This window comes from Pogona vitticeps, chromosome 1, assembly GCF_051106095.1.
Source record: "Pogona vitticeps strain Pit_001003342236 chromosome 1, PviZW2.1, whole genome shotgun sequence".
Lineage (NCBI taxonomy): Eukaryota > Metazoa > Chordata > Lepidosauria > Squamata > Agamidae > Pogona > Pogona vitticeps.
This window is the reverse complement of record NC_135783.1, coordinates 145,945,525-145,957,547: the sequence shown is the minus strand read 5'-3', so window position 1 is coordinate 145,957,547 and position 12,023 is coordinate 145,945,525. Positions and strand designations below refer to the sequence as shown.

The window sequence follows — 12,023 nt, the reverse complement described above, 5'->3', positions numbered from 1 at the left end:
AAGTTGTTTCAAGTCATTGCTGCTTTCTGCCAGTAACATGAAGGCATCTGCGTATCTTAATTACTGTATTTATCTGTCTTCCACCAAATTTCACTCCCTATCCATTCAGTCTGTAGGCAGAATATACAGTACAGTATATGGAAAAGCACACTAGATTCAGGAGGAAGAGGAGCGAAATGCACAGTCCCTTCTGTGGGTTGCAACTATTGGTGTTAAAAACGACGCAGCCCAAGTTTCTAAAGGGATTCTTGACAACAATGACAACATTTAAGACCTTTCTCACTAAGCGCACACACCCTTGCTGAGCCCTGCAGGGGGTGAGGTTGCTTCTTCACGGTAATGCCTTGGTCCTGGCTGCTCTCCCTTCTCAGTTTTCCCCGGTTGGGAAGTCCAGGCTGCGGCCCAGCAAGGGGGCCCATGCCGTGGGAGCTGCCCCCAGGCCTCCTTCACTGGCTGAACTAGGACAGGTGCCCAGAGCATGCCACAGGCTAGCGATGCCTCAAGGTGCTGAGTGTTATCGTATGGGGGCCCATTCCCTCCAAAATGGGAAATTGCTGCTCCCCCACCCCCCGTAATGGGATCCTGGCCCAAGGCAAAGGAAAGGCACTTTTCCCACCAATAAATGCAGCCGTCTCTTTTTTTTCTGGCCTGGGTTTCAGAGTCCTGTTTCAGTTCTTGAACCTCTCAAAGTAGCGCATTTGGCAGCAAGTGGCAGCCCAAGGAGGATATGGGCCTGACCTGCAGGAGAGAAATTCATGCAGAAGATTGGGGGGGGGATGAGGAATTGACGCTCACACATGCAATACCAGTAACAGTTATCAGGTGCACCATCAGAACGAAATAATAGAAGCCTCCCAGTGAGGGGGGAAATAAACTGCAGATACACCACTGGCCCCAAAAATGATTTGATCATGGTCATGCATCATGTGACTGGAAATTGATGCAACAGTCTAACTGGGGGATAGTTAGGGGACATTTGGCTTGTATGATTACAAAAAGTAATTTTGTATCTGGTGGTTAGCCTTTGGAAGAATTCAGCACAGTTATATTATTTTGTCTCCTCTAACGACCATGCAGCTGCTGCTGCATGCTGTTGAATCAACACATGTATCAGGATTAGAGATGGGCACAAACCAAGCTATGAACCAGAAAAACCCAGGAACTGGGCTGGTTCATGTTTCGTGAGCCAGTTCGAGGGTCCCATTTTGTTGAAATGAAATGAAGTGCCAAATTTTCCCCCCTCAGCACTTTGTTTTGCTTTGGCAAAACAGGATGCTCCCTCCCTCCCCACTGCCATGTCACCTTCCTATGTGGTCCTGCTGCTGTTGCCCCCACATCCTTCTCCTCCTCCTCCTCCACCACCACCACCATCCCAAGAGGCAGCAGGCTTGGCTCCTTACACAGAAGCTGAACCACAGCTTCTGCACACGTGTCCACCACTCAGCTGACAGATGCATGCACTGAGGTATCAGGCCTGGCTTTGAGGAGCCAGCCTGCTGCTTCTGTGCATACGCCGGCCTATCAGTTGGTTGGCGGAAGAAGGAGCCCTGGGATCCAGGACTGCTGTTTCTGAGCATGCGCCTGCTGCCCAGCTGATAGACTGATGCATGTAGAGAGGCATCAGGCCTGATGTTGAGGAAGCAACCTGCTGCCTTCTGCACATGTGCCAGCCTATCAGCTAGGCAGCAGGTGCATGCGCAGAAGCATTGGGCCTGGCTTCCGCATAAAGAGTTGGGCTTTCTATCTCAGGATTTCCATGTTTTGCTGCCTGAAGCAGAGCAGCAAGTTGCAAGCCATCATCGCCTTGCAAGTTAAGGTCCATAATACCTTAGGCCTGTGTGACAAGTGGGTACAGCAGCCGGGGGGGGGGGGCTGAGTGGTAAAGGCGGGAAAAAGATGAGGAGGCGACTCTTCTTCAAAATCAACAAGTTTATTTGAACGAGTATATAACTCAACTGGATCAAACGGATCCCTTAAAACATCATCTGATAACAAATGGTATCTCTTGGGGTGCCGCGTTTCCCCATTCCCATTGATGTCTACCAAGGGGCCGGGCCAAAATGCTCCCGATCTGTCATCGGCCGTAGCGGGGTGCTCCTTACCGCGCACACAGTCCCGCAACAAGGGCCCAGTCTCCCTCCAGAGGCTTCTGCTGGAACTCGGGACATGGTCTGATCACCTTCCGGCCACCAAGGAAATTCCGGGGGTACACCGATACAATCCATTCTAATGGATCGTATACGTGGCCGCTATAACTTGGAGGCAAAGGTTCAGGCAGTAAACCCCTTCCCTGCCTTAAGTTAGGAAAATCCCGCGCCAGGCCTGGTGTACCTTCGGTCTCGCGCATGGGCTCAGTCTGAACCCCTCGGTTCACATATCCTCCTAGTGCTCCTTCCCCCAGCCAACTGAAAACCCGCGCGTTTCCCTCCTCCTTTACATCCTCCCACATGATCAGATCAAACTCCACCCCTTCTTCATCAGCCAGACAGACTTCAGTAGGCTTCCTCTTCATTCCCTCATCCTGATCTATTTCAACCAAGATGCCCTCCACGTAGCCACTCTCCTTTGTATGTGCTTTTTCTTTGGAGGACGGCACACTCAGACTCACTTCTTCACAGCCTGTCAAGTTTGTTTTAAACTTGAGGCAGGTTTAACCAAAGACAGATATATCTGTAGGAGTTTTATTTGCAACCTCATAGGCTGTCTTTACATTGTGCGACTGGAAGCGATTTTTTCTGGGCTGGGATAATTATCCATCTCTCCGGCACTAACCAATTGTTCTTTTGAATTCAAAGAGTACCCCACTTCTCTGCTGAGCGTTATTTTCCCTATCTTCAAAGTGTGTTGTTTCAAAGTATACTGCCTATATATTTAATTATACAGGGTACACATTCCACACACACACACACACACACACACCCGCAAACTGGGTATTTCATTTACCAACCTTGGAAGGATGGAAGGTTGAGTCAACCTTGAATCAGCTACTTGAACCTGCGGGGATCAAACACGGGTTGTGAGCAGAGGTTTGACTGCAGTACCACAGTTTAAGTACTGTACTGCACCACAAGGCAGTCTTGTCTCAGCTAGTGGCAGTGTTTTTTTTGTTTGTTTGTTTTTTTGCTGTTGATTTGTTCAGCTGATTACTAAATAAGTGTGCAGTAAGGACACAAGTCTGTAATTTCAAGCAAATTTAAGTAAGGAAATGTTTTTAATCTTTTCTCCTACAAATGTCTTAGAATGAATTATTGAGAGCTTAAGGGCCAGTTGATAAGAAAGAGGTGGACTCTGGGGAACATGTAGCTTTTTCTCCTCTGTGAGTCTCTGTCCTTCTATTGCAAAGCAAAATGATGATTTTGCCAGAAATTTAAAAACTGCAACAAAATCTTATGGTTCTCCTCTCTCCTGCCCTTCCTGGTAATATTAGTAGTAAGAATAAGCAAGCAGTTTTCTGCCCTTTCATTACACCGTAGATTACTGCCCAAATTAACTCCACTCTGGCTAATGGTAGGTGCTAGTCCTCCTCTGCCAGTGACCTGTGGACGATCATGGTGAATGGGACCAAAGGCAAACCGTTGCTGTCTAAGCTAGGCAGCAAAAAGTTCTTCATCCCTGCTTTAGATACTGTCTTGCTGATTAAAATAGTGAAGAATTATATCTATATAATACGTATAAACACAGGCATCAGCATGTGCTGTGTAAATGTGTATAGGACTGTAGCCTAAATCTGTAATTTTCCTGTGGGTTTTTTCTTTCTCTTTCTTTTATCTGTTCTCTCCCATTCCCTTTTTCCATTAAAATAATAAAATCTATTGCTCTCAGCCTTTTCAGTATTTTAAAGCATTTTTTTCCTTAGCTCACGAAATGACTTTCTAGCCTTACAGTGGACCCTCGACTTACAGATGGCTCGACTTACAGACTTTTCGAGTTACAGACTTCTCTGGCCGCAAAATTTAGGTTCGACTTGCAGCCAGAGAATCGGCCTACAGACCTGAAAAAAACCAAAATGGAACAAAAATGGAACAAAAATGGCAGATTACGGGATTAATCGGTTTTCAATGCATTGTAGGTCAATGGAGACTCAATCTACAGACTTTTTGACCTGCAGCCACCATTACAATACGGATTAATTCCATAAGTAGAGGGTCCACTGTACATTTTTCTCAAGCTGACAAAAAGAGATTGTGCTAGTTTACAATCAGCAGAGGGAGCTCAAAGTGTTCTTCCCAGGTCTTACAGTACATTTGTTTTTTTATATGTGAATTTATCTGTAATTGCTTGAGTCGCCATCTCCCCTAAGGTTTAGGAAGCAAAATAGGCACACAGTTGCTTGGATGCATCACTGGGTTGTAACAAGCAAGGTAAGTTCATCGTTTTTACTGAAATCTCTCTACTGCACTTTATTAACACTTGTTGAATGCAATAAATCAATATATGAAGCCTCTTTAAGGAAGTTTTGCTATTGTTTTAGCTTTTCCGAGGCAATGCATTTACATGTGGGGCAGTGGTGGAATGGTATAATCTATATTTTAATCAACCTTTCTTGATAAAGGTTGATGAAGATACAACTGTCCATGATTCGAAACAGGGGAGGTCATGTTCCAGAGCAAGAAACAAAGAACAGAAGGGTTACAGTTAGTAAAATCCTAGGCAAGGTTCAAGCTATAAGGAAGCAGTGGAGTCCTGAAGGCAGAGATGGGTTGCAATTGTTCAAAGTGGGGAATTTCTTCTTGGGATGGGGATTTTGAGGGCATGGTGGATGGGGACTGGTCCTTCTTGTCATCAGACCCTCAGAGACAGACTGTTCCTGCAGCAAATCTATATATATGGCACCCCTGAAGCACAATGATCAGCCTGGAAGAGAGAAACAGGGCGTGCCATAGGATTCAAGAAATCAAGGAACTCGGGCACAACAACTAGGATCCTCAGCGCAAGAGCACCTTGACTAAGTTCATAATTACCTTACTTCAAGCATCCTATTTGACTCATAATAATCCACATCTTAAGCATCATTGTGTCCGTTTCTGTTTCTCAGTAATCTCTAAAAGAAGATATTAGCTATTTTTCCCAGGACAGGGGTGGACAATTTGTGGGTCAGAACCCCACAAATTCTGGAGGTGCAGCTGTTCACAGGGGATTCTCTCTTTTTAATCCTAGATTTAGGTTAGGTTACACAGACAGATACACATCCATCCTGAAGACCACTCCTACTGAAAACCTGGTTGCTAGTTTGAGGCTCTGCTCTGTTTTCGAGGACAGCCTCTCTGGGCCAGCAGGGAGCTGTGAGAAAAAACTGCTCATTTAATGATTCGACATCTGCAAATTCCAAAAGTCTGGGCACTCAAAATGCACATCAGTTATATAAAACTAGTGGATATGAATTTGTGTAAATAAGATTGCAGGTTTGATATGGCTTTTATAATAAAGGGTTTGCTTCAAATTGCTTTCCTTACATTCTCACTTTTACATGTGGAAAATTTAGTCTGCTAAGCACTTTATTTGTGGAACATATCATAGCAGCCTTGGGTCTCTGCAAGAAGGAGGGCATGGTAGTAGTGTCTTTCCAAAAATCCATAATTTCCAGCTATTATTTGCATTATTATTATTTTAAAAACCAAATCTCTAATTCAGGGGTGGTGAAAGTGCAGCTGCCCAGCAGGCCAAGCTGCACCTCCCACTTACTGAAAACACCTCTGAGGGTTGTGGGGATCACTTCCATCAGATGACTTCTGATCACTTCATTTCAAGGGGGAAATACATCTCTCTCAGTCCCACTAAATATTGGCATGAGGCATTATTCTGGGTAACAACAAAGAGTTTAAAATGCGAGGATGCAGGAGGGAGCAGTTCTCCAAGTTTCAGAAGTGGATTTTTTTTGCCCCTGGACCTGTGGATATTCTTCGTCCCCGCTGAGATCTTCATAGAAGCCATAAGGGACAAAGCGTGCAGCCATCCTTCTGCCTGTTTATTACGTAAGGAACTAGCCTCCTCCTGAATGGGTTCAGTGCACATTTATTTATCTAGCAGTGAATTATGTTATACAAAATGATGGATAAGTCTTCTTTGGAGAAGGAAATTCCGAGCTGAAGTGTTGGTGTTGCTAGGAAGGAAATGATATCTGCCTCATTAAAAAAAAATCAGAACACAGTTTAATGTTACTGTGATTAGGGCCATAGCTAGGGCAGGACAAGAGGGGCTTTGCCCCAGGATGCCAAATTTAGAGGACACACCCTTTCCCTTAGAATTTAGATTGGCTGGTTGGCCTGCTACAGCCAAACACATTCTCCCCAGTCCTTGTGAGGTGCAACCTTTCACTTGCTAGCGGTCCATCTTCCAAGGAGCAAAGCCCATGGTCCAGATATCCAGATTCCTCATGTTGGCACCACCTTTGTAGGCAGTTGTTTACTCAGAATATTTTCCTTTCTGTTTCTGTTCCTCTTCTGAGTACTGGTAGGACAAACAAGAAGACTACCGGGGGGCTTCAAATCCTTGAGTTTCTTTCCCAGAGGTTCAAAGTCGGATGTGATTTGCTGATAGACCCTCTTGGCTGTGTCATTTGTTCTGACATGGATGAGAAGAAAGGGATAGGCATCCGTGGGTTTTTGCTCTCAGATCTCACAGACATAATTGAAATTTTTAATCTGCAGTGTTTCTCATTTGTTAACCAATTAGGCTACTGAGACCTGTTTCAGAGAGGCTGACAGGGGCAAAATGTCTCTGTTGGTCCTCCTCGATATTTCGGTGGCCTTTGATACCGTTGACCATGGTATCCTCCTGGGGAGGCTCTCTGAGTTGGGAATCGGTGGCTTGGCGTTAGCCTGGCTCTGCTCCTTCTTGGAGGATCGTCCCCAGAGAGTCCAGCTTGGGGAGAGTGTCTCGGCCCCGTGGAGCTCCAACTGTGGGGTCCCGCAGGGTTCGATTATCTCCCCAATGCTGTTTAACATCTATATGAGGCCACTAGCTGGGGTCATCAGGGGGTGTGGAGCGATGTGTCACCAGTATGCTGATGACACTCAGCTCTACATCTCCTTTTTTCCAACCGCAGGTGATGCCGTCCTGTCCCTTCAGCGCTGCCTGGGGAGTGTACTGGAATGGATGCAGGAGAATGGTCTGAGACTGAACCTGGACAAGACGGAAGTTCTGAGGGTGGGGGGGCCCGTGGTTGGTGGCTTGGGTGGCTCTCTCTCGTTTGGGGGGGGCGACCTTGACTCCGGCGAGTGGGGTCCGCAGCTTGGGCATACACCTGGACCCGGCGCTCACCATGGAAACACAGGTGGCGTCGGTTGTCCGCTCCGCCTTTTTCCATCTTTGGCGGATTGCCTGGCTGCGGCCCTACCTCGACACGGGGGCTCTCACTACCTTAGTGCACGCGCTCGTAATCTCAAGATTAGACCACTGCAACGCGCTCTACATGGGGCTGCCTTTGAGGTTGATAAGGAAACTTCAGATGGTGCAGAACGCAGCGGTCAGACTCCTTACAGGAGGGAGGAAATACCATCATATTACTCCTATACTGGCCAGATTGCATTGGCTGCCCATTCGTTTCCGTATCGAATTCAAAGTTTTAATGCTCACTTATAAGGCCCTAAACGGTTTGGGACCTCGATATTTGGCGGAACGCCTTCTCCCACCAAGATGTACCCGGATCACCTGCGCGAGCCAGGAGGTGAGGCTGAGGAGCCTCACGCCAAGGGAGGCCCGGAGGGAAAAGACTCGAAACCGGGCCTTCTCGGCGGTGGCTCCTCGCCTCTGGAACAATCTCCCTCCTGAGATTCGCGCGGCCCCTACGCTGGGTACATTCAAAATCCAACTAAAAACATGGCTTTATGTCCAGGCCTTCCCTCCTGCCAGCATTTAATTTAATTTAATTTATTTAATTTAACTTTTTCTTATCTATCATTTATTATTTTTAGTATGTTTGTTAATAATGGATGTTCATGGATTCAACTTGTTTTAATTGTATTTGTTCTGTTGTCAGCCGCTCAGAGTGGTATAATTATACCAGATGGGCGGGATATAAATCAAATAAATAAATAAATAAATAAATAAAATAAAATAAATTCATTGCAAATGGGTTTAATGAGTGCAGAGGGTGACCATATTTATGCAAACCAGATTTTCACAGGAGAACCAGTGCATGAAGTGTGCATACCAATGGGAAATTTGTAGCAAAATAATATAAATGAGCATTTATTGCTAAATAATTGTGAAAGAATGAACAATACACAGAGGCTTGCCTATTCCTGGAAGAGGGTGTGTTTTTGGCAGATCTTCTGCTGAGGGTTTCCAGAATCTCTGACGAAGTATCTGTAGAGAGAACAAAATGTTCTGAGTTTGATATGATGCCTGTATTTTTCTTTCACTCAGAGGGAATATGCAGCTACTTCATAATGCCCCCCTTTTTCGTACTGTATACTCAATATGTACTAAGTGTACATCTACCCATGTAATGTATTGTATTGAATTTTAATTGTTGTAAGCCGCCCAGAGACCTCTGGGTAGAGTGGGCGGCAAATAAATTAAATAAATAAATTAAATTAATTAAATAAATAAATAATGTCCAAATATGACAAAGTGTTTTCAAACGAATGCGCTTTACTGATGGGAGCCCTAAATAGCTGCGTCTCCCTGTGGCACTGAGGTGTACAGTATCTTACAGAATTTGTCCCTGCATAATAAATTTGCTAACAATCCCTGTACTTCCTGGAGATTTAAAAAAGGCAAATGAAAATTTATGTGGCAGTTGGACAACTTCCTGAGGGAGAGGACTAATTTAATTATGGTAGATGAAAAAATTGCAGTTCTGTATTAAGTTACCTGGGATTAAGCTCACTGAAATAACTGGGGCCTGTTTCTGAGTAAACGTATGTAAGATTACACCATAAGTTCACCCAGGTGTGGACTTGAAAATGCAGTTGCTTGGAGCAAATGGGGTGGGGGGTCTAGGAATACTGCTGCGTGATGTTATTGTTATTTGTCCTTATTGTTATTAGTTGTGTATTTTTTACATTTTATTTGGTAGCTGTTCTAAATCTTGTTATTCTGTCGTTGTTGTTTATATTGTTGTGAACTGCCCAGAGTGGCCTTGGCTGCTAGATGGGCAGTGTAAAAATCAAATCAAATCAAATCAAATCAAATCAATCACTCAATCACTCAATCACTCAATCACTCACTCACTCAATCAATCAATCAATCAATCAATCAATGTTTGCAAGGGAGAATCAATGGATGGCACTTAAACCTCCTTGTAGTCACTTTATTATTTCTTTAAAATGCTCCCCCTGAGGTTGCTTCCCTCCTAACTGGCCTCAGTTCCAATCGTGTGGAAGAAGGAAAGAGGGTTCACTGGGTGTTAAATATAAATGTTAAATATGTACTCTGTGGTTCCAGACAATATCCTGTGAGAATCTTCCATCAAAATTTGCTGAGAAAAATGTAGACAAGCCAAATGTGTTTCTCCATTAACCTGTACAAATGATCCACAAAACAGCCAGGCCAACTGAGACATAACCTGAAGATTCCCCGGTTGCCATGAGGAGAATGTCTTGGGCCCCTGCTGCCATCCAGTGGGCAGCATTCTGGAAACACACAATGACAGGGCACGGCACCATCTCAAAACCAAACCAAACAAAGGAAAGATGGTTACTTCTCTTTCTTTTGGCACTGCAGATTAATATAAAGGAAAATAACTAAATAACTAAATAACTAAATAACTAAATAACTAAATTATTATTATTATTATTATTATTATTATTATTATTATTATTATTATTATTATTATTATTATTATTATTATTATTATTATTATTATTATTATTATTATTATTATTATTATTATTAACTAATATAATACAAGAATAATGTAACACCTAAAAGAAGGTGTAGGGGAGTTTAAAGTAAAAAGTTATGGCAGAAATGATGTATCCACCTGATCATATCTTGTCTTCCATCCCAACTAAATGCTATAGAATAATCTCAGTAGCTACTGTACATTCCTAATATAGTGCACCACTCGCAATATAGAACAGTTTAATATATGTTTACATCTACAAATAGCATATTTGCAGCCTCTTCCTGTCAATAATTACATAATATTTCAGAGTCTACTCCAAAAAAGGCACCCTTAGGAGTACTGATGCTTTCATAAGGTGACAGGATTAAAAGAACCGCAGCATCCATAAATAATAGTACTATTTTTTTTCAAGTTCCTAAACATTATAACTGAAAAAGAAAAGAAAAATCCACTATTTGTTTCTTTGGGGGGAGGTAACGCTGAAACCTACACCAGTCAGTAGCATACAGTGGCTATAGCCAAAAGAAAAGCTGTTAAATTTTGCAGGCCACCTTGGGATCTCTGTGATCTTGGAAGGTGGTTAAGAAATTGGTTAAATAAAATCAATATATATACTGTATATATATTCACATATATATTAAATATATATATATTTCCTTTCAGCCCAGTTAAAGGAATGTCATGATGATTCCGCTGCTGTTCCTTCTGCTGTTTCTCAGGCCCTTTTGTTCCTCTGCACCACGACTTTCAGTAAGTGAGACTATGCTGCATGCGATGAGCTTCCAGGGTGCCATTTTTGTACTGTTCTTATGAACACGGAAGCTAGTGTTCTCTGAGTGAACCTTGAGCCAGCTACCTGAATCTGTCAAGATCAAACTCAAGTTGCGAGCAGAGACTTGACTGCAGTATTGCAGTTTAACCACTGCACCACAGAGCTGTGCCACCTTTGTTACAGAATATGTGACCCGGGCTGCCCTACTGTTAGACAGAGTAAGGCAATCACCCCAAGGAACAGATGCTACAAGGTAGGAGCAAGATGCTGGAAGGAAATGCTGTTTGCCGCATACATTGTTTGCAGCCTCCGTGTATGTGCTCAGCTGCCAGTCCAGCTGGATTTGGCCACATGGGATGGAAGGGCTGCCACCTTGTTCTTATATCTGGGATGTGCTGTCAATATTAGTCATGGCGCTGACCAGGTGGACGTGTTGCCTTGTTTGTCAGGCATGGCCCTGTGGCAGGGCTGGTGGTCCTCCAGATGTTCCTGTCAGCCCTAGCCCATAATAAGGGATGGGATGAATCATGTTGCAGGGATTGGGAATTTGATTATTCTCTTTTGGTGCAGAGAAAAAAGCACAGAGAGATCTGCCCAGTCTCACTCTATCTCCTGGAAAAAAGGGAGAGGGAAAAAAGGATCAGTTTGCTTCTTGGTCAAAGGAAACAAGAAATGTTTGTTTATGGTACACACTGAGGTCTTTCCCCTTTTGTATAGCACTGAGCTACATCTCCACACGTCTATCTTTAGAAAACAGAAAATGGAGGAGAGAGGAAAGGTTGTTGAAAAGAGAACAGGAAGGAAGGGGCCCTCTCAAAGACTCTGATATGTGTTAGAGAACCTTCATAGTTAAGATAGCCACAGGTCATACCTGGGAATTAGGAAGAAAGAAGACAGGTTCCCCATTGACTCCCAGTGTTAAAGGAGGAACATGCATGATTGTATTCCCCCCCCACACACACAACTAATTGTAAACCAGCCACCTCTAGAGGATCCCACTTTCCCCCATCCTTGCTTTGTGTAAAATGAAATTGTTCATGTCTGCACCCCAGAAAATCCTTATCGGCAACCAGCTGCAGAACCCCCAGGGCTGTGTACGAATTGGAACAGGAGCCAACTAAGTTGCTGAAGGTCGCCTTCCCAGAATACTGTAAAGACCCAGAGACTGCCCTCCGCCTCAGTTCATCGTGTTTTTCTGTCACTTCTAGGAGAGGGATGACTGCCTGTTGGAAAATAGCAAGTTGAGACAGAAATTGAAAACTCTCCAAGATTTATCCCAGTTATATGAATTCCAGCTGAAGGACCTAATGGGGAACAATTATCACAGACAAAGGAGCAAGGTCATCTCTGCCAAGGGGCCGGTGCACCAGGAGCTGCCTTGGCCCACAACTAGTGGGAATCTCTTGGTTTATGATCAAGGTATATTACACCTTGTGGGAACCGATGCTTCTTGATGTC

General features: G+C 44.0%; 1 protein-coding gene across 1 annotated transcript in view; it reads left to right on the top strand.

The window, feature by feature from the left end:
• Positions 1-4,276: 4,276 nt before the first annotated feature.
• The window catches only part of LOC110076122 (fibrinogen-like protein 1), a 15,652-nt gene continuing 7,905 nt past the window's right edge, over positions 4,277-12,023 (top strand). Inside the window, exons 1-3 of the mRNA XM_020788027.3 lie at positions 4,277-4,361; positions 10,457-10,543; positions 11,774-11,984. Of these exons, the coding sequence (XP_020643686.3) occupies positions 10,475-10,543; positions 11,774-11,984 (280 nt within the window). The 5' untranslated portion in view covers positions 4,277-4,361; positions 10,457-10,474. The remainder of the gene's footprint in view (positions 4,362-10,456; positions 10,544-11,773; positions 11,985-12,023) is intronic.